This window comes from Salvelinus alpinus, chromosome 37, assembly GCF_045679555.1.
Source record: "Salvelinus alpinus chromosome 37, SLU_Salpinus.1, whole genome shotgun sequence".
Taxonomy (NCBI): Eukaryota; Metazoa; Chordata; class Actinopteri; order Salmoniformes; family Salmonidae; genus Salvelinus; species Salvelinus alpinus.
In genome coordinates this window covers 2618794-2641843 of record NC_092122.1, presented here as the reverse complement: position 1 = coordinate 2641843, position 23050 = coordinate 2618794, and the positions used below count along the sequence as shown (strand labels likewise).

Sequence of the window (23050 nt, the reverse complement as noted above, 5' to 3'; positions counted from 1 at the left end):
CATTGTCTGGCTATGCTGCTGTGCAGTTACACCTAGAGATGCATTGGCTTTGGCTGTGTGAAAGGGCTGAGTGTTTTACTGTGGTCAGAGAGCAGCTGCTTCCCCCTGACAGAGCCTGAGCAGACTGATTCATGACAGTATAGACACTTAACGAGCCATAAAGACCTACAGTGCCTTGCAAAAGTATTCATCCCCTTGGCCTTTTTACTATTTTGTTGCATTACAACCTGTAATTTAAATAGATTTTTATTTGGATTTCATGTAATGGACAAACACAAAATAGTCCAAATTGGTGAAGTGAAATGGAAAAAATAACTTATTAAAAAAATTCTAAAAAGTTAAAAACGGAAAAGTGATGCGTGCAAATGTATTCACCCCCTTTGCTATGAAGCCGCTAAATAAGATCTGGTGCAACCAATTACCTTCAGAAGTCACATAATTAGTTAAATAAAGTCCACCTGTGTGCAATCTAAGTGTCACATGATCTCAGTATACACACACCTGTTCCAAAAGGCCCCAGAGTCTGCAACACCACTAAGCAATGGGAACCACCAAGCAAGCAGCACCATGAAGATCAAGGAGCTCTCCAAACAGGTCACTGACAAAGTTCTGGAGAAGTACAGATCAGGGTTGGATTATAAAAAAATATATACGAAACTTTGAACATCCCACCGTACACCATTAAATCCATTATTAAAAAATGGAAAGAATATGGCCCCACAGCAAACCTGCCAAGAGAGGGCCGCCCACCAAAACTCACGGACCAGGCAAGGAGGGGATTATTCAGAGAGGCAGCAAAGAGACCAAAGTTGCTATCTGAGCAGCTAACCGATCGCTGCAGCTGTACATAGTCCATCTGTAAACAGCCCACCCAATTTACCTACCTCATCCCCTTACTGTTTTTATTTATTTACTTTTCTGCTCTTTTGCACACCAGTATCTCTACTTGCTCATGATCATCTGATGATTTATCACTCCAGTGTTAATCTGATAAATTGTAATTATTCGCTCCTATGGCCTATTTATTGCCTACCTCATGCCTTTTGCACACAATGTATATAGACTCATTTTGTTTTTTTCCTACTGTGTTATTGACTTGTTTATTGTTTACTCCATGTGTAACTCTGTGTTGTTGTCTGTTCACACTGCTATGCTTTATCTTGGCCAGGTCGCAGTTGTAAATGAGAACTTGTTCTCAACTAGCTTACCTGGTTAAATAAAGGTGAATTAAAAATAAATAATAAGAGAACTCTGTAGGAGCTGCAAAGTATCTGTCCATAGGACCACTTTAAGCCGTACACTCCACAGAGCTTGGCTTTACGGAAGAGTGGCCAGAAAAAAGCAATTGCTTAAAGAAAAAAATAAGCAAACACGCTTGGTGTTCGCCAAAAGGCATGTGGGAAACTCCCCAAACATATGAACGAAGCTACTCTAGTCAGATTAGACTATAATTTAGCTTTTTGTCCGTCAAGGAAAACACTATGTCTGGCACAAACCCAACACCTCTCATCACCCTGAGAATACCATCCCCACAGTGAAGCATGGTGGTGGTAGCATCATGCTGTGGGGATGTTTTTCATCGGCAGGGACTGGGAAACTGGTCAGAATTGAAGGAATGCTGGATGGTGCTAAATACAGGGACATTTTTGAGGGAAACCTGTTTCAGTCTTCCAGAGATTTGAGACTGGGACGGAGATTCACCTTTCAGCAGGACAATGTCCCCAATTATACTGCTAAAGAAACACTAGTGGTTTAAGGGGAAACATTTAAACGTCTTGGAATGGCCTAGTCTTGGAATGGCCTAGTCAAAGCACAGACCTCAATCCAATTGAAAATCTGTGGTATGACTTAAAGATTGCGGAACCCATCCAACTTGAAGGTGCTGGAGCAGTTTTGCCTTGAAGAATGGGCAAAATTCCCAGTGGCTAGATGTGCCAAGCTTATAGAGACATACCCCAAGAGACTTGCAGCTGTAATTGCTGCAAAAGGTGGATCTACAAAGTACTGACTTTGGGGGGGGGGGGGGGACTAGTAATGCACGCTCAAGTTTTCTGTTTATTTGTGTTATTTCTTGTTTGTTTCACAAGAAAACATATTTTGCATCTTCAAAGTGGTAGGCATGTTGTGTAAATTAAATGATACAAACCCCCAAAAAATCTATTTTAATTCCAGGTTGTAAGGCAACAAAATAGGAACACTTTGTGCATGACACAAGTCATTTTTCCAACAGTTGTTTACAGACAGATTATTTCACTTATAATTCACTGTATCACAATTCCAGTGGGTCAGAAGTTTACATACACTAAGTTGACTATGCCTTTAAACAGCTTGGAAAATTACAGAAAATGTTGTCAAGGCTTTGAAACTTCTGATAGGCTAATTGACATAATTTGAGTCAATTGGAGGTGTACCTGTGGATGTATTTCAAGGCCTACCTTCAAACTGAGTGCCTCTTTGCTTGACATCATGGGAAAATCCAAAGAAATCAGCCAAGAGCTCAGAAGAAAATTGCACGCTCAAGTTTTCTGTTTATTTGTGTTATTTCTTGTTTGTTTCACAATAAAACATATTTTGCATTTTCAAAGTGGTAGGCATGTTGTGTAAATTAAATGATACAAACCCCCAAAAAATCTATTTTAATTCCAGGTTGTAAGGCAACAAAATAGGAACACTTTGTGCATGACACAAGTCATTTTTCCAACAGTTGTTTACAGACAGATTATTTCACTTATAATTCACTGTATCACAATTCCAGTGGGTCAGAAGTTTACATACACTAAGTTGACTATGCCTTTAAACAGCTTGGAAAATTACAGAAAATGTTGTCAAGGCTTTGAAACTTCTGATAGGCTAATTGACATAATTTGAGTCAATTGGAGGTGTACCTGTGGATGTATTTCAAGGCCTACCTTCAAACTGAGTGCCTCTTTGCTTGACATCATGGGAAAATCCAAAGAAATCAGCCAAGAGCTCAGAAGAAAATTGTAGACCTCCACAAGTCTGGTTCATCCTTGGGAGGAATTTCCAAACGCTGGAAGGTACCACGTTCATCTGTAGTACGCAAGTTTAAACACCATGGGACCACGCAGCCGTCATATCGCTCAGGAAAGAGATGCATTCTGTCTCCTAGAGATGAACATACTTTGGTGCAAAAAGAGCAAATCAAGCCCAGAACAACAGCAAAGGACCTTGTGACGATGCTTGAGGAAACAGGTACAAAAGTATCAATATCCATAGTCAAAGCGAGTTTTGTATCGACATAACCTGAAAGGCCGCTCAGCAAGGAAGAAGCCACTGCTCCAAAACCGCCATACTAAAGCCAGACAACGGTTTGCAACTGCACATGGGGACAAGATTGTACTTTTTGGAGAAATGTCCTCTGGTCTGATGAAACATAAATAGAACTGTTTGGCCATAATGACCATCGTTATGTTTGGAGGAAAAAGGGGGAGGCTTGCAAGCCAAAGAACAACATCCCAACCGTGAAGCACAGGGGTGGCAGCATCATGTTGTGGGGGTGCTTTGCTGCAGGAGGGACTGGTGCACTTCACAAAATAGATGGCATCATGAGGGAGGAAAATTATGTGGATATATTGAAGCATCTCAAGACATCAGTCAGGAAGTTAAAGCTTGGTCGCAAATGGGTCTTCCAAATGGACAATAACCCCAAGCATACTTCCAAAGTTGTGGCAAAATGGCTTAAGGACCACAAAGTCAAGGTATTGGAGTGGCCATCATAAAGCCCTGACCACAATCCTATAGAACATTTGTGGGCAGAACTGAAAAAGCGTGTGCGAGCAAGGAGGCCTACAAACCTTACTTAGTTACACCAGCTCTGTCAGGAGGAATGGAACAAAATTCACCCAACTTATTGTGGGAGGCTTGTGGAAGGCTACTCAAAACGTTTTACCCAAGTTAATCCATTTAAAGGCAATGCTACCAAATACAATTTTTTACCCACTGCGAATGTGATGGAAGAAATAAAAGCTGAAATAAATCCCTCTCTCTACTATTATTCTGACATTTCACATTCTTAAAATAAAGTGGTGATTTTAACTGACCTAAGACAGGGAATTTTCACTAGAATTAAATGTCAGGAATTGTGAAAAACTGAGTTTAAATGTATATGTAAACTTCCGACTTCAACTGTATGCACGGAAACAAACACAGCTCTTGTTGTTGAAGCCACTGCGCTGAGTGTGTCTCACTGCCAATGTCTAGAGAGACCCCGGAGTTGATACCACACACTCGACAAGAGAAGGCAACGTGGGACTGCAGAAGTCATTGAGTTTTTCCTGATAAAGACACACTAAACACCGTGACTAATGACTCTGTGTAACACAGCTACAGTGTTGCGTTACTGTTGACTGAGTTGGTGGGTAAATTCTTCCTGAGAGACTCCTGCCCTTGGTAAACAGTCAGTAAAGCCCTGGGTAAATCTGGTGTGATTGTTGCTCTGCAGACGTTGTGAACGAGAACCATTGATATGGTCGGAAAACCCTGGTGTTCTTACAGTGAGTGTGATTTATGATGACTGTGTGAGCTGTCTGGCTGTGTTTTTATTTCTCGATGTTGGAGTTTCATGTGAGAGAAATGGGTCTCCTGACGTTGATTTTAACTTTGACGTACATGTTGTAAAGCATATATTCGTTGACATTAAAGTAGAGCTTACAGGTCTGGCATACAGGGTTATGTACATTCAACAGACAATATGGTTTTGAATTAACCACAACCTCTTTTCATCTCTCTTGTCTTTCCTATCTTTCCCTCTCTCCCTCTTTCCCTCTTTCTCTCTCTCTCTCTTTCTCTCTCTCCCTCTCTCCCTCTCTCCCTCTCCCTCTTTCCCTCTTTCCCTCTTTCCCTTTCTCCCTCTCTCCCTCTCTCCCTCTCTCCCTCTCTCCCTCTCTCCCTCTTTCCCTCTTTCCCTCTCTCCCTCTCTCCCCATCACTTTCTCACCCTCCTCCAGGAGAGACTAAGACCGTGGTCCATCCCTTTGTTCCCGGAGGGGTCAGTGACAGCCAGTGGCACTCTGTCCAGCTGCACTACTACAACAAGGTAAAACACCGCTACACCTTGTTTATCTCGCTGTCTCGTCTGGCTTGTTTGTTGCTCTACATAGAAACATATGTTGAAGACGGAAATATAATGGACACCCCAATGGAGAAGTCTGCATACCTGTCAAGTTCACCTACTCAGATAACCTTAGTTGATAGTCTGTCGATATTTTGACCACCTTTATTATGGATTATTGAAATAAAGTGTGACTCCATTTAAGTACCAGATCACGATTATATCATTAAGATCTTATGAGTCGTGTGTGTGTCAAGAGTTAATCAGAATTATATTACATGTCAACTGTTCAAGCCAGAGGGAAACTGTGGTTTTCCCACGCTCTTTCTAAAAGCCAATCTTAAGGAGGATTATTTCATATCGCAATCAAATTCACCACCAAAGGTAATTGTATATTAGACTGATATGGCAGTCAATTGCTGGGTGTTATTTTTCCGCAAACTTCCACGGCCTCGGGCCTATTGAACTACAACAGCAGACAGACAACATCTCAGCTCTATCCATCTCTGCGTACAGGCCTACTCCTACCTCAACCCTATATTATAGACTATGCTTCTCTGAACATGTGAGAGTTTCTTAGCGCCGACTTTTAGACTCTTTCCCAACCGGTTTCCAGAAAAGCAAATGTCAACTGGAAGGCATGTGGCTTGTGTTGAAGCTTTAGAATGGCCTCGTACCTTTTTGTCACGAAAGACAGGTTTCTTTATCTCCTGCCTGTCTTTGATTCCTATTTTCCTGCCTTCCCTAACCCGGTGGTGTAGCAGACGTCAAATACTGCATTGTGATTGGCCGACCTCCTAGCAGGTTTCAGACCTGTGTTGGTTCTTATTGTTCTGTGTGTTGTATTGGGGGTAAAGTACCATGGAAACAGGGGAGATTAATTTTCATGCTATTGCCAGTCTGGGCAGATTTCCTGTTTCTAAACCAAATCCCTCCTCTTTCTTGCTTGTTTAGTTTCTCCCGTGACTGAACCTATGCTACTAGTGTTCTGTCGGCAACGTAAAACAAACACAATCGCACACACAGACACATGAGTGAGCGCTAACACACACGCATGGGCGAGCCCACAAGTACACACACACACACACACACACGTGCACACACTAGAGGTCTTCACGGGTCCAATAGATCCGACCCTGGACCGGAGCGGGTCCTAAGTTGTGACTTTTGTCTCGGATCTGGGTCAGGTCTGATATAATTGCTATGGGTCTCGGGTATGTGCAACAAAAAAGGTATTACAGACTGGACCCGATTGGACCCGTCCTCTGTTAATTGAATGTGTGTGAGGTGATGAGAACTGGGCAAGCTTGTTATGCGTCAGCCAAACGTACAGCGTATGTCCAGCTGAAACCGGTTCAGGCTGCTCACCTCATGTGCGCCTGTTGCTGAGGAGAGAGCCAGTGAAAGGCCTTTTCCATTGAAGTAATATCCTTTTCAGACAAGAAGAATGTCCTGGGGGACAAGTTGTAATACTAGTGGACAAAGATGAGAAGAAGATTGGCACGACCTTAATGGACTGTGTGCAACGCGCTATTCAGCTTTGATGCAATTTTCGAACCTTTATTTATTTGAGTATTTATTATCATTTGTTTTATCATTAATATGATTGTATATCGTTATTATTATTATTGTAGGCCTATTTAAGAATTTAAATAGCGTTTGCAAAAAGTGTTTTGTTTCATTTTGTCGAGACATTTTTGGTGGCTAAATTAAGTTCCATCTGTACTGTTGTGTTTGCCGCAATCTAATGGAATTACCGGTAGGGTCTGCTATAGGGCCTACTCTCAGTCAAACCGTGAAAAGTAAAAAACAAAGAGGGCGAGATGCAAAACTTAATTGAATTATGAAATATAATAACCTGTTCGTATTTCCCCTACAAACAATGTCGACAAGTTGAAGTTGAGGAATAATGTTTTAGACCAACCAGAGTTCTGCCTTTAATCTAACAATATAATGCTTATCTTTAAAAAAAAATACACTAATTGAAAATGTATAAATTTGCTTCCTATTTCTGTATAGCAGTAGTAGTCTATCTGACAAGTATAAAGAAATACATGTCTGTGTTGGGAACATGGTGCCGGCATACCTCTGTCTTTCTCTCCATCTCTCTAGTGCTTAAGCTTCTCTTACTTTATATATCATACAACAACTAGTTGTTTTTTGTTTTATTTGTTATAGGCAGTTTTTAAGGACACGTAAGTTGATCATTTGGGGGGCCTCCTGAGTGGCGCAGCGGTCTAAGGTGCTGCACCGCGAAGCATCACTACAGACCTGGGTTTGATACCGGGCTGTGTCACAGCCGGCAGTGAGTGGGAGACCCATGAGGCGACGCCATATTGGCCCAGCGTCGTCCGGGTTAGGGGAGGGTTTGGCTGGCCCGGATTTCCTTGTCCCATCACGCTCTAGCGACTCCTTGTGGCGGGCCGGGCGCCTGCAAGCTGACTCGGTCGCCAGCTGGACGGTGTTTCCTCCGGGCACATTGGTGCGGCTGGCTTCCGGGTTAAGCGAGCAGTGTGTCAAGAAGCAGTGCGGCTTGGCATGGTCGTGTTTTGGAACAGGTCTAACTGTTCTCGGGTTCATTCAAAACCGGTCTACATTTACATTTATTTTATGTATGCATGTCGGGTGGAAAAGCCTCTAGCACACACACATCCCATTTTTTTTAGTTTGGAGGTCAATGAGAGAGGGTCGAATTTGGTCAACACAATATGTAATTGCTAAATTGCTACGTGAGGCTTATTCGATCAAATAGCAGTAATGTTTAGGTTGCTTTGATATAAGTGGGCGCACATGGTATTCCGGCAACTTTGAGAAAACTATTTTATATCAGAGTTGTGCCTGTTGTTCATATGCTTATCTGCCCTCTCATTGGCCAGAATGTCCCCATCTGATCCAACCTCCTCATGCCTTTGCCGACATTATTCCCATTGTTAGAGCGGTCAGTCCAGTATCTTGTCAGTGTGTACACAATCTTTGATCACTATCACAAGCTATCATTAGCAAAAAAATCAGCTAGGTAGCTAACTTGATTCTTCTTACATGTACTACTAAAGTTAAAAAGCGTTGGATTGTTGTAAACATACGCAAAATACATTTTCCTTCCAACATCTATTTTGCACCAGTCTCGGGCTATTCCTTTTAATAAATCCAAATCACGTTGAGATTGACCTAATAATTCAACCTAACCTATGACCTAGCAAATCACCCTATGTATTACTGCCCCCAATTGCAAGAAGTGGCACAAATAATTCACAAAAAACTAGCCTCCAATGCATGCTTTCTATTCCAAACAGTAAAACTACATTTAAAAAATAAAAATAAATATTTTAATACAACTAGAACTAAATAAAAAAGAGAATCTGAATTTAAAATAAAAATTGAAAAATTAATGGAAATAAAAACGAATATAAAAACACTATAATAACCTTGCTGCCCAGGAACTGGCTGAAATCCCTTAAAGCTAGGAAGAGGCTACCTCAACCAGGCACGCTGTCACCTTATGTTATACCTCACCCCAGTCACATTTAGAACAGCCAAACCTGGCCCTGACAGTCCAGATAGGATCCAGGCCTTCATCTAAAGCCAGACTAAGCTCAGAAGACCTATCACTTTCTACATCAGAGCCTTGGAGAACTCATAAAGGGGTTCTCAATGTCTGCGTTCCACGCGACATCCTATTCCATACACAGTGCACTACCATGGACCAGAGCTCTGGTCCAACGTAGTGCACTTTGCTGGGAATGCGGTCCCATTTGGGACTCGGCCTATGATATTTTTATGGCCTACTCAAGGCTTCTCAAGGCACCGGTTAGATTAAGGGTTGTCCATATCAGAGTGGAGAGGCCCAGTCACCCCAAACAGCCCCTAAAAGTCTGCTCCCCTTTCTGCTCAAACCATAGGTCAGAGGCCGCAAGGGGGTGGGCTATGAGGGGCATTGGGCCACCATGGTAACAGACACACTTGCATTGTGCTTGGGGATTTACGGTGGTGTGTGTGGTGCTGAGACTCATGCAGGGCGGGGGTGGCCTCCCTATTGAAGATTTCACACAATAGAAGACATTTTAGAAATTCCCAATTTATTTTGGCTGTGGAGTAACGACGTCTCAAGGACAGCAAGAGGAGTTGGCACAAGACACACACACACACCCACACACACACACTCTCTCTCTCTCTGAGCTAAAAAGGAAACACACAGAGAGAAAGGGATATTCCTGGACTGTTCAGGTTTTGATGGTAATGAAGCAGGAAGTGACGTTACGTCATCTCTCCGAAGGATGATTGTCTGGGGAGGAAGTATGTTGAATCACTGTGGTGTATTTCTGTTCTTCTCTTTTCTGTTGTAGACCACTGGTTGAAGCAGCGGCAGGCAGGCAGGCTTTGTCTTATGATGGATGACTTTAGGCACTATGTTGAATAATGAATGTTCAGTAAGGACAAGAGGTTGACAAGTGTGTGTATGTCTGTGTGTTTATTTGTAAAGGGGTCTATGTCTGGGCCTAGTGTGAGACTTGTTAATAGTTGTGGTCTGGACGGAGTAGTCTAGAGGACATGATGTTATTTACATGTTACAGTATAACATGCTCTATTACCCACATTCCCAGACACAGACAGGCCTAGCTAGCTCTAATAGCTAGCCCTAATCACACTGCTGCATCGAAGCTCTCATCTAAAACTCATACTCTGACTGATGGAGATGGTGATAACAAGGCCTTTATAGATACGAGGCTTTATTAATCCATGCCGTAGGCTGTAGCCTCGTTCATTTAGTAGACAAGTCCCGGGCCATTATTTTATATTATATGATTTTATAGTAAGAAGAATATAATTGAACTTAGCTGAGTAAAATGGAAAGGATTTTTTTCCCATTCCAGAGCGAGAGTCCGCATATGAAGTGGCTATGTTGAGCGTAAAAGTGATCATTTGAAACGGGTATTATATGCTAGATTTAGAGTTATTTGGCAACTTTAGTTGTGAATGATACAAACTTTAGATTGTCTTAGACATCAAAACATTTATGGGCTGCACGATGCGACTTTAGGAGATTGATGATTTGAGAAAGTTGCAAAAAAAAGCTTGCGCTCTGTTCCTTGCCGCAGGCTGCACATACCGTTCCCTCATCAAGTGATCATATTTTCACCCATCAGACTATTCTCAATTTCATCTTCTCTTTAATAATATATCAAATGACTTTCTATTTGGAATGACACATTATCAAATGGGCAGGAACAGGGGCGGGGGGAAAAACTATGTAATCTGTATGCACTCTAATAGTGAATGGAGGCTCCTTTCCGCGCCAGTTATGTTTTCCCCTCATGCCAGGTAGGCTACTCCTTTTATTTCACTCCACCCATCAACCACTGTTTGTGGAGCGTGCATCCTCTCGCTACGTGAGAGGTGATATTCCGCCCAGACCCTGTATGCCATGGGCTCTTCCACCCTGTTCCTGAAGCTACCCAGTGCTTCATTTGGGAAACCTAGTGAAATCTGTTCGGGAACATCGATAGTAACATCTATTTCATTTAACTGACTCTCTCTGCACACTCGAGATATAAATGAAGGAGAGAGCGGACGAGATGGAAACGCACTGTGGTAAGATATTCTGTAGCTAAAAGTCATGTGTCAGTCTATTAATGATGAAATAAAAAAAATGCCCAGTTACTAGACTATTCGAAGTCAAATACAAATGTACTATAATTGTAGGCTAACTCTGTAAGCCGCGCTGCACAATCAATGAACCAACAGCATCCCCTAGTTCATTTTTAAATGTTTTTCTGCCGTACATAATATGCGGTAGGCTATGTATTGGTAGGCTTCTTTTGTTGTTGCTTGGGCTCATATATAGGCCTATGCATAAGCTCTAATATGTATATTAATCATCACCTTAGAGGGCGCTGTTCAGGGGCTTCCCGAGTGGCGCAGCGGTCTAAGGCACTGCATCGTAGTGCTTGAGGCGTCGCTACAGACCCGGGTTTGATCCCAGGCTGTGTCGCAGCCGGTCGCAACTGGGAGACCCATGAGGCGGCGCACAATTGGCCCAGGGTCGTCCGGGTTAGGGGAGGGTTTGGCCGTCAGGGATGTCCTTGTCCCATCGCGCTCTAGCGACTCCTTGTGGCGGGCCAGGCGCAAACACGCTGACTTCTGTCGCTAGTTGTATGGTGTTTCCTCTGACACATTGGTGTGGCTGGCTTCCAGGTTAAGTGAGCAGTGTGGCTTGGCAGGGTCATGGCTCTCGACCTTCGCCCTCTCCCAAGTCCATACGTCAGTTGCAGTGATGGGACAAGACTGTAACTACCAATTGGGTAAAAAGTACAAAAAAAGAAAGCGCTGTTCATTTTGTTGTGTTAGGCTTTGAAACAACAAACATGTTTTCCACTCATTTTAAACCTGTTGAATTTCTTTGTTTGATCAATCACAGAAATCACAGCGATGACACTATTTTGATGTGTTTGATGTGATGTCAGAGTGGTTAGAGGGACAATAGAGCCCTGAGTACCAGCCCATTAGAGACCCAATGGTCGTTAGCCAGTCGGGTTCTACCAACGCATTTCCAGAGTGCATAAGAGGAGATTACCGTGACTCAACTGTCACATGGAATTTTACCACCAACTCAATTTTGCTCTGCCAGGAGTCCCCCTGAAGTACCCCCTCATTTTACCAAGGCCTATGGGCTCATGAGTCTTCTCAAGTACCCCCTGTGGATAGACCAAGTACCCCCATGGGTCCTAGTACCCCTGGTTGGGAACCACTGGCCTAGAACCACAAGTAGTAGCACGGCAGTGACCATACCAGTTGGCTGCACACCGTATTAGCAGATCTGATACCAGGCTACACAAACAGGTCTAGCCTCACTGGCCCTCCCGCTGGGTCATTCTCACAGCACAATGCAGTGTTTGCCTGCTCTCTCCCTCCTCTCCCAACAGCGTTCTCTTATTAAATTCAGCCATGCTAGCTCTACCAAACAGAGCAGCTAGTGTTGTGTCTCTGTTTCTCTGTGTGTCTCTGCTCTACCAAGGATATTTTCTATGCAAACAGTGCAGAGAGATGACAGAGGGGTAGATTTATCCCCCAACAGATAACTGGAGTCTGGGGTGGGCGTTATGAGTTCCAACACCCAGGTGGAGACCCCTGTGGGGGGGGGGGGAGAGGCGGGGGCTGCTCCCTAAATGTCTGAGGGGTTATATGTATGTTTTCTAGGTTAAAGCCAGTATCTATATCTCTTAGGGGAGTGCTCACAGCTGGACTCATGATCATAAACTCTGAGTGAGTTAAACTGTGTATTTTTAAAATGGGAGTCATACCTTCCATGGCCATTGGTTTTGTAGGGAGATCATATTTGTGGTCCTCTCGAAGTGTAGAAGCTGATATAATGCCTGGGGTTGTATAGGAACTTTTATTTAGACCATTTCTCCGCTGAGCCGAGAACATGCAGAATTAATCCAGTCACTGAGATCTAAATGAGCGGAAACAATTTCTCTCAAACATGCACACATTGTCATGCAGACACAGACAAACACACACCTACAGACCACACACGCTTACACTAGACTAGAGGATGTACTGTATGTGCTGTAGTACACACACACACACACACACACACACACACACACACACACACACACACACACACACACACACACACACACACACACACACACACACACACACACACACACTAGTTGCAGATCTTAAAGGATCTAACACACCCCTCTCTCTCCCATGGTCTACCCAGGACAGCATGCACCTGCTGGGGTCCAGTGGGGTGTTGGGGGTCCCTCTTTATACTGCCTGGCTGGAGCTGACACACAAGGAGGTACAGTAGCATGGCCTCTCGTGTCTTAGCTCTAGTACTGGTGTTAGTTCTAGTACTGCAAGTACTGGTGGTAGTACTAGTCTTGGTGTTAGTCTGGCTCTCGTCTGGTCTCTGGTCTGGCTCTAGTCGTGGTCTAGTCTTGCGGTGGTTCTATGGTTAGCTTGGTTCTAGTCCACAGTGTGTTATCCAACATGTTGTCGAGTGTCTCAAAGGTTTGCATGTCTCTACAGACTCTTTAACAGAGTTACTTCACTTCTTGCCCTAGCTACATTTTCTTCACTGAAAACACAATTAAACCTGTGTGTTTGTGTTCGTCAACATCTCTGCCTCTCAAACACCTGCAGGGAATCTGTGGTAATTCCCGTGTCCTATTCCAGACCAATTGCTGTTTGCCAATGAGGGAGCCAGAGATTCCATGCAGCTCATGTAGCATGACTCAATGTTAGAGAGTGAGGAGGGAGAACTTGGTCAGGAGAAAGAGAACTAGGGAGGGAGAGAGAACGAGAGGGGGGGGGCGACAAGAAGAGATTTATTATTAGTGCTGTAAACACCTGGCACCTGTCTCTGTCTTGTCTCTTTATCTCTCTCTCTCTCTCTCCCCCTTTACTCACTCTGTCCATTTCTCTTACTCACAGGCTGTGTTAATGTGTAACAGCATTCACTGCCAGACATTCTTACGGGTGTTTGATGCTGTCAATACTCCTAGGCTTGAATATAACATGTATTACAGTAACATTTCACACCTACAGTGGGGAGTTTGTAGTAAGATAGTAATCTCACCGGTATTCCAACTAGCTCTAGATTTCGGGGTCACGGGATTCGTGTGATAGAGAGAAACGCCATATTTGAAGGTTTCCTATTCTTATTGTTCGGCTCAAGGTATTCAGAGGACAATGCTGCTGTCCATCTGGCATCGCCCAGAGAAAGAGCAGAACACTGATATATGTGTGTGTGTTATAGAGATGGCATCAGGGTAACATATAGGGTTGAAAGTCCACCCCGTGTCCTGTAGGAGAGAGAGCAACATTGTTACCCATGTATATCCTCAGGGTGTGTGTGTGTGTGTGTGGGTGTGTGTGTGTGTGTGTGTGTGTGTGTGTGTGTGTGTGTGTGTGTGTGTGTGTGTGTGTGTGTGTGTGTGTGTGTGTGTGTGTGTGTGTGTGTGTGTGTGTGTGTGTGTGTGTGTGTGTGTAAAAATGGCCTGAATTGATGTGATAACGATAAATAGAAAGATACGTTTATAATGTTGTCCACGGTTTATTTTATTATCCTTTAACCTACAACTACTAGTTGCCCCATTTAATAATCACGCATATTGGCAAACTTATTTCAAACATTTTCTAGTACAGGCTACTTATCACAATGAACAATATCAGCTAAAATGCCTGCGATAAGTGATTGGTATGGTCGCTGTCAATCATTTTATCGTCCCAGCTCTAGTGTGTGGTTGTGAGTGTGTGTGTGTGCGCGCATGCATGCGTGTATGAATAATTGACAGCTCTAGGTTTACAGTGCCAGAGGGTAGGTGAGGTAATGGTCTAAGAACACGTCGGGACGTCACAGCTACACGGACGCCCTAGCCCACACACCACAGGCACACATACACACCAGACCAAACACACGCATACACACACCAGGCACGCACACACACATTCAACATTTGCCTTTCCCCTCCTTCCGTAGGAGCACACAAAGCAAAGGATGGCAGGAGATACAGCTTTTCCAAAAATTCTGGAAGTTGGAATGAGAGAGAGCGACAAAGGGAGAGAAAGAGAGGGCGAGAGAGAGGCGATTGCGTTTCCTCCGTGAAACCCACGTCTTGTCAGAGCCTTCGCTCCCGACTTCCTTCATTATGAAAATACCCCCGCTCACCCTTTCCTCTCCTCCGCTAGCAACTTCCTGCAGCGCGGGCCTGACTCACACACACACACACACACTTGAGGTAGTCCATCGTATCCGATGATGACTTCCACTACTGCTTGTGGGTTTGCTGAGGACTGTTTCATCCGATGCGGGATGCACACTATCGGCCACAGACGGAGCACACAAAGGCCTGTCCCATTGATGCTGGGGCAGGCACGGTCATCTGTCTTCTCTGTCGATCCTCTGGCACCCGGATGGCATGGCCCGAGCCATCTAAGCTGGTGGTGTGTGATGGACGCCTCGATGCTCCTGCAGTTGGTTCTCTGTAGGATCTCTGAGTGAGGAACACGGTCCTGACAGGAAACTTTCAAAATGCATCGGAGGCATTTTATGTGAAAGGAAAGAGTTGTATTAAGTGTCGTCTGTAGACTGTCCATGGTTCACATCCATAAAAGAGTGTAGATACACACACTGCCTGGTAGACGGCCACTGTGGTGTGTCGGTTCCTGTTCCTTCGCCGTCCAAAGGAGGACGAGGCCTGTTTGACCCGGTTCTGGATGCCCTGGTGGATGTTGCAGTCTAATGAGAGGATGCTTCCAGGCTATTTAAAGTGTGGTACAATGACAAGTGATGAGTCTGAGATAAAGAATTCGGGTGTTTCAGGCAGAGGATCAGACGACCACTGTTCTTGAGACGTTTACAGACAGCCCCGTTCTGCTGTATGCTCTCACAGCTGCTGTGAGGGTGGCTTGTAAAACTTCTGGGGTATGTGTGCCACAAGAACGCCATCATCGGCGTAGGCGTTCAGATTTGAGCTTTTGTGGCGGCTTGGAGCCTCCTGATGCAGAAGAGGTTCCCGTCCAATCTGAAGTCCAGGGTTTCCACATTCCCCATTGTCTTTGTGCGGGCGTGTTGTGACACACCGAAGGAAGACTGATACACACACACTCGACATCACACACACCCACACACTCCACGGCTCTAGCACTGCCTTGTGACTCAAAATGTACTTCTGGAAAGATTACAGTTATGACATTAGCTGTATTACAAGTCCTCATGAAGTGGATGGATTTTCTTTTCAGAGTTGTTTTTTTCTCTTTTGTTTGTAATCTGATGCATCCACCACTGACCTTAGCCTCCCTCCCGGGTAGTCAAGTTGTCATGTGCTTGTCAGACAGACAGGTAGAGAGGTGTAATGGGATGAGAAGATAATGTTAGTTAATCAGTGTTCAGTCCTAGGGCTGTTTTGGGGTAGTTACTGCAGTGTTTCCTGTGTTGTCAGCTCTGTAGGTGTCAGATCAGGCCTCAGTCAGTAACCGTATACCCTACCTATTGTGCTGCAAGGCAGACTGAGTGGTAAAACAAATAGAAACGTCGCCTTTCGTAAACTAACACTCACACTTGACTTTTCCCCTCCCTACTACCACTGACTTTGCTGAAAGTTACTTTGAGGGAAATATACTGACCTATGTGATTGTCCCACCAAGCTATCTCAAGATCAATGCACTAACTGCTAAATGACTAGAATATTTAAAAAAATCTATAAAGGCCATAACATGGAGTGTTTGCCTGTACTGACTTTAGAGCTGAAAACATGTACACAGAGCGAGAGAGTTATTTGGTTCACACACTCAAAGAGGCGGTGAGAAGAGAGAGTGTGTGTGTGTGTGTGTTTACACATCCATTTGTATGTTAGTGTGTGTGCGTCTGCCTGCCTGTCTGCCTGCCTGCCTGCCTGCCTGCCTGCCTGCCTGCCTGCCTGCCTGCCTGTCTGTCTGTGTGTGTTACTTGTTAATTGTGTTCTCTGACCTTTTCCTCTTTGTTGGTTGCCGTATGGATCAGGTGCGTTGCTATGGCACCAGCTAGGCTATCGTGCCCAGAGACGAGCTAGGAGATGAACTGCAGAATTGTCAACACCCCAGAGAGAGAGAAAGAAAGAGAGAGAGGGAAAGGGGGCCCTGTCTGTGAGCCAAGTCCACTTTCAGTCAGGGGATCAAAAACTCTTTTGAAACTGCATAGGGCCTAGGCCAACATTTCTATTGAGAACTATGGTGTAACTCGATACATTTCTCCCATACATACCGATCTAACTGCTGAATAACAGTCAGTGACACTGAAAGCCCCATTCCATACAAAGGGCGACATTATTTCACACAGGAATTAGTCATATGTCTACTGTGTATTTCTTGGAGCTGTATTGGGGAAGTGTGTGTGTGTGTATACAGTATTTGTGTGTGTGTGTGTGTGTGTGTGTGTGTGTGTGTGTGTGTGTGTGTGTGTGTGTGTGTGTGTGTGTGTGTGTGTGTGTGTGTGTGTGTGTGTGTGTGTGTGTGTACTACAGCACATACAGTACATCCTCTAGTCTAGTGTAAGCGTGTGTGGTCTGTAGGTGTGTGTTTGTCTGTGTCTGCATGACAATGTGTGCATGTTTGAGAGAAATTGTTTCCGCTCATTTAGATCTCAGTGACTGGATTAATTCTGCATGTTCTCGGCTCAGCGGAGAAATGGTCTAAATAAAAGTTCCTATACAACCCCAGGCATTATATCAGCTTCTACACTTCGAGAGGACCACAAATATGGACCTGCATCAGTTCCTCTCCGTTCTTTCTCTCTCTCCTTTCTCTCTCTCTCTCTCCTTTCTCGCTCTCTCTCTCTTCTTTCTCTCTCTCTCTTCTTTCTCTCTCTCTCTCTCTCTCTTCTTTCTCTCTCCTTTCTATCTCTCTCTCTCTCTCTCTCTGTCTCTCGCTCTGTCTCTCGCTCTCGCCATCTTTCCCACTCTCTCTAGAACATACCATGCAATATACACACTCTACTGATAAAACAGTTGCATTACCAGCCCTGCATGGCTGAGGACATAGGGGAACACAACGAACGACTGAGTCACACTGACTATATATCCTCCACTCTGTGTGTTTTTACTAACTACTAGCTTCTGTTGAAGAACGTCTGCTGTGGTAATACAGTAGTAGCCTGCTGTCACCACCACTCACATTGGCTTACTCGACAAAGTGGTTCAGAGGTGAAAAACCATCATAGGCATTTAAAGGGTCAATCTGCATTTGAGATTGGTAACATTTCTCCAGCCCCAACCCTCAGCTATTTACCATATCAGTGACGGGGTGACAGCGTTGTTATTGTTTGAACAGAAGATTGCCCCTTTAAGGTTACTAGACAGGAAAGAGGGATGTCTGAGGTTACCATGGGACCCCAGGGGGCACCCAGGTACAGGTATACACCTGCCAGGTCCCGGGGGAGATTGGCACTGTGCCAGAGACAGAGGTGTGTTCTCATTATAAATTGAATACCTGCATAATGTCTATCACCTGCTGCAATACATATATCACCTCTGATTTCACCATACGTGGCCGTGGTCGGCCCGTCGGCGTGGCTGAATTTTAGAAATGCTTTTGTTATTATTATTAGATATATATTTTTTGGGGGGGGACTTGTGCGGCCAGAAAAAAACTCTTATCCGGCCCACCCAAGGATTTCAATTAGGGATGCACGATATATCGGTAAGCATATCGGAATCGGACGAAATTAGCTAAAAATGCTAACATCGGCCCAATGTCTAGTTTAACGCTGATGTGCAAAACTGATGTCAAAGCTGACGTGCATACCTGTATAACGTAGGTAAATTACATAATGACGCCACGGAAATTATATCGCTACACGTGCAACACAGCATTCCTAACCTGGCCCACAATGTCTGCTGTGTGGATCGAGCAGACAACAAGTCCAGCAGTCATTTGAAACAGTAAGAACATTTCAGAGAGACAACTGAAAGGCGAAATCCATTACCGCCAAGATAATAGAATTCATTGCCCTTGACAATTATCCGTTCTCAGTCGTGGATGATGTTGGCTTTCGCCGACTGGTCGAGCACACTACCAAGTAGGCGCTATTTTTCAGATGTTGCCCTACCGGAGTTACACAGTATTGTTACAACGCTCATCCATGAGCTACTTGCTATGTGCGTCACTGCTATTAGTTTCACGACATTTGGACCAGCGATGTCAGCTCCATGAGCATGCTGAGTCTGACAGCACAGTGGGTCGACGAGGATTTTGTACTGAGGAAAGCCGTATTACATGCTCTAGAATGTGCTGGTTCTCATACCGCTGCTGCCATTTCAATGGCATTTGAGAACATGTTTGAAACTTGGAAACATGAACACACTCCTAGATCCATTTGAACAACTGACTGGAGAAATAAGCTCATCAACTGCGTCTGCAGCAGACGTGATACCCTCTGTCATGGCATTGAAACGCCTGCTCAACAAAACTGCCGACACAGACCGTGGGGTTTACTTGGAAAAGTACTCTATACTAGAGGCTGTGAACAAGCTATTCGGTGGCGTTCTCTCTGAGCCTCTTTACTGTGTCGCCACCATGCTCGATGCTAGGTACAAGGACCGCTACTTCGATGCAGACAAGAAACAGGGTTTACGTGAAATGTTACAGACACAGCTGGACAAGATGGAAGTGACAGTGAGCACTGAGGAATAGTCCACGGACAGACAGAGCTGAAACTTCACTGCTTGACTGAACAAATGAACAACGAAACGGCACAGCAAGTAAGTGAAAGAAATAGGTTTTGATTATGTTTTACTGGTAATGGGGACATTTGTAAATGCCAACAAAATACATGTTTGGTCAGTGTGTGTGTGTGTGTGTTAAATATTTAACTCTACTAGAATGCTTAAAAGTCCGCTAACAGTTTTAATATCGGGTATCGGCCAAAAATGTCATATCAGTACATCCCTAATTTCAATGGCAGAAAAATCCCTGGTATGATGCAAAATTACGTATTTACTGCTCTATTTATGTTGGTAACCAGTTTATAATAGCTATAAGGCACCTCAGGGGTTTGTGGTATATGGCCAATATACCACAGCTAATGGCTGTATCCAGGCACTCCGTGTTGTTGTGCATAAGAACAACCCTTAGCCGTGGTATATTGGCCATATACCACACCTCCTCGGGCCTTATTGCTTAATTATATAACGTCCTAGGTAGGGCTGTGGTGGTCATGACATTTTGTCAGTCGGTGATTCTCAAGCAAATAACTGCTGGTCTCACAGTAATTGCCACCGTCAATTAACATAAATACATTTAGCATCTCCTGGTTTCCACGCATAGCCTACAAGCTACTGATGCAGAACTTTGCAAGATCAATTTTTTTTCCAATTCTAATAAATCCATTTAATATAGCCAACACCATCGTAATAAATCTATGGTTTGTTTTAGACAGGTCTATTGAAACGTGATACGAAGAAAATGAAGCTTATTTCAGAAGAACAGATTAGGATATTCTGAGTTGTCCTTATGTTAGGTCCTGATCTGGCTATGCCATATGGCTGTAGGCTACACTAATTCATTTAGAAGACAAGATTTGATGAGAATTCCGTGGCATTATTTTATGGTATTACGATACTATGGAACCTGGCTGAATAAAATTGAAAGGACATTTTCTACAAATTATTTCAGAGGGAGTGCGCAAATGCATTCTAAGGCTGCATGATGCGACTCTAATGATGATTTGAAAAAAGTCTCATTAAAGGCATGAGTTCTGCATTGTTTCTTGTGCAGGCTGCACTTCATCAGTCTATCATTCACAATTTGGCAAGCACTTTATAATATTCTCACCAGGCCTCGAATTTCCCGGTGGCATCCCCCTTGTGTGGCCGTAAACGCCCCCTAACAATTTGCTCATTTATAATAAACTGAAATATCACATTTACATAAGTATTCAGACCCTTTACTCAGTACTTTGTTGAAGACCCTGTGGCAGTCTCGAGTCGTCTTGGGTATGACGCTACAAGCTTGTAACACCTGTATTTTGGGAAGTTTCTCCCATTCTTCTCTGCAGATCCTCTCAAGCTCTGTCAGGTTGGATGGGGAGCGTCGCTGCACAGCTGTTTTCAGGTCTCTCCAGAGATGTTCGATCGGGTTCAGGGCTCTGGCCGGGCCACTCAAGGACATTCAGAGACTTCTCCCAAAGCCACTCCTGCGTTGTCTTGGCTATGTGCTTAGGGTCGTTGTCCTGTTGGAAGGTGAACCTTTGCCCCAGTCTGAGGTCCTGAGCACTCTGGAGCAGGTTTTCATCAAGGATCTCTCTGTACTTTTCTCTGTTCATCTTTCCCTCGATCCTGACTTGTCTCCCAGTCCCTGCCGCTGAAAAACATCCCCACAGCATAATGCTGCCACCACCATGCTTCACCGTAGGGATGGTATTGGCAAGGGGATGAGTGGTGCCTGGTTTCCTCCAGACGTGACGCTTGGCATTCAGGCCAAAGAGTTCAGTCTTGGTTTAATCAGAACAGAGAATCTTGTTTCTCATGGTCTGAGAGTCCTTTAGGTGTCTTTTGGCAAACTCCAAGCGGGCTGTCATGTGACTTTTACTGAGGAGTGGCTTCCGTCTGGCCAGTCTACCATAAAGGCCTGCTTGGTGGAGTGCTGCAGAGATAATTGTCCGTCTGGAAGGTTCTCCCATCTCCACAGAAGAACTCTGGAGCTCTGTCAGATTGACCAATGGGTTCTTGGTCACCTCCCTGACCAAGGCCCTTCTCCCCCGATTGCTCAGTTTGTCCGGGCGGCCAGCTCTAGGAAGAGTCTTGGTGGTTCCAAACTTCTTCCATTTAAGAATGATGGAGGCCACTGTGTTCTTGGGGACCTTCAATGCTGCAGACATTTTTTGCTACCCTTCCCCAGATCTGTGCCTCAACACAATCCTGTCTCGGAGCTCTACGAACAATTCCTTCGACCTCATGGCTTGGTTTTTTTCTCTGACATGCACCTGTCAACTGTGGGACCGTATATAGAGAGGTGTGTGCCTTTCCAAATCATGTCCAATCAATTGAATTTACCACAGGTGGACTCCAGTCAAGTTGTAGCAACATCTCAAGGATGGAAACCGGATGCACCTTAATTATGTATTTGTGTTTCTGTTCTGACGGTAACTATAAAGAGGATATCATATTGTACCTGCCCTCCCGGTCCCCCTGGGCATAAACACACACATTCAACTCTTTTTAAATCCACTGCCGCTGAGTGTGTGTTGCTGCCAATGCCTAAAGAGAGGCCTGGTGTGCCAAGCCAAGTATAGAGTGGGGTTTCAGTGAGTGACTGTGTGCGTCCCTATTGATGTGCCGCTCTGCGTGCCAAAGGAGTGACTTCACCCCTCGTCTGATTAATCATACAGTGTCTCTAGGCTGACACAGAGGGTGCGAGAAGGTCTTCTGCTAAGCATGAGAGCGATTGCGTGTGACAGTGAGAGGCTTGCATCCCAAATGGCACACTAGTACCTATGTAGTGCACTGCACTACTTTTAACCAGAGCCCTACCTTGGTTGAAAGTAGTTCTTGAAATAGGGTGCCATTTGGGACATAACCAGAGTGTGAGAGCGTCTGCTTAGGAGGCCAATACTGTAGACCATTGACACTTCACCCTGAGAACCATTGATCTGCTGGCCTGGGCTGTCAATGGGGAGCTGGCTACATCTACTACAACATCCACTAGACTTCTATGGTCATTCAGCAGACACTTCACCTACACAGCTAAACAGGGTTATGTTCACTATCCATTCACACTTTCTCTCGTTCACTTACACTCGTTCATTTAGCACAGACCTTCCTTGATGTTGAGACATGGAGGAATGACCGGCATGTAAGTCTGGCAACTGTTTCTTATCGAATATCAACCGTTTCTCATGGTTATGTGGCGATGCAAGGAAGTCATTATTTTTGTGTGAATGCGTGCTTGCTTGTGTTCATGTGTATATGTGCACATTTGGCAGTAACGGTGTACTTGCTACTACTTCCCCTCTATCTGCTCTCTGATAAATAGATTAGACAGAGAGACGTGGTGCTTAGCTCTCTATTCCAGCTCTTCTAGTAAATCAAACGAGTAGAGAGTTCTACTGGTGCGTTCAGGGCATAGCCAGCCAGCTCTTAAATCAGGCCTGGCCAGCCAGAGTTATGACCCTCTACAGGTTGACCCAGTGTGTGTGCAGACCAGGGTATTGCGTTGTACTGAGCTGTACGCGGTACCAAGAGAAGTTGGCTCGACCGCAAGAAACGCCCGCCACCCGCTGAGCGCGCTACTTCTACGTATAAGCTCAATGCTTTCACCCTCTGTACTTCCTACCTCTCTCTATCACTCTCTCATTCTCTCTCTCGCTCTCATTTTCTCTCGCTCTCTCTCTCTCTCTCTCTCTCTCTCTCTCTCTCTCTCTCTCTCTCTCTCTCTCTCTCTCTCTCTCTCTCTCTCTCGCTCTCGCTCTCGCTCTCTCTTTTATACATTTTCA

The 23050-nt window shown here is 44.6% G+C and overlaps 1 protein-coding gene across 3 annotated transcripts in view; it reads left to right on the top strand.

The window, feature by feature from the left end:
* LOC139565790 (cadherin EGF LAG seven-pass G-type receptor 1-like) overlaps positions 1 to 23050 on the top strand; it is a 128141-nt gene that overhangs the window by 62747 nt on the left and 42344 nt on the right. For all 3 annotated transcript variants that reach the window (XM_071386357.1, XM_071386356.1, XM_071386358.1), the window contains exon 7: positions 4967 to 5055. In XM_071386357.1, the coding sequence (XP_071242458.1) occupies positions 4967 to 5055 (89 nt within the window). The remainder of the gene's footprint in view (positions 1 to 4966; positions 5056 to 23050) is intronic.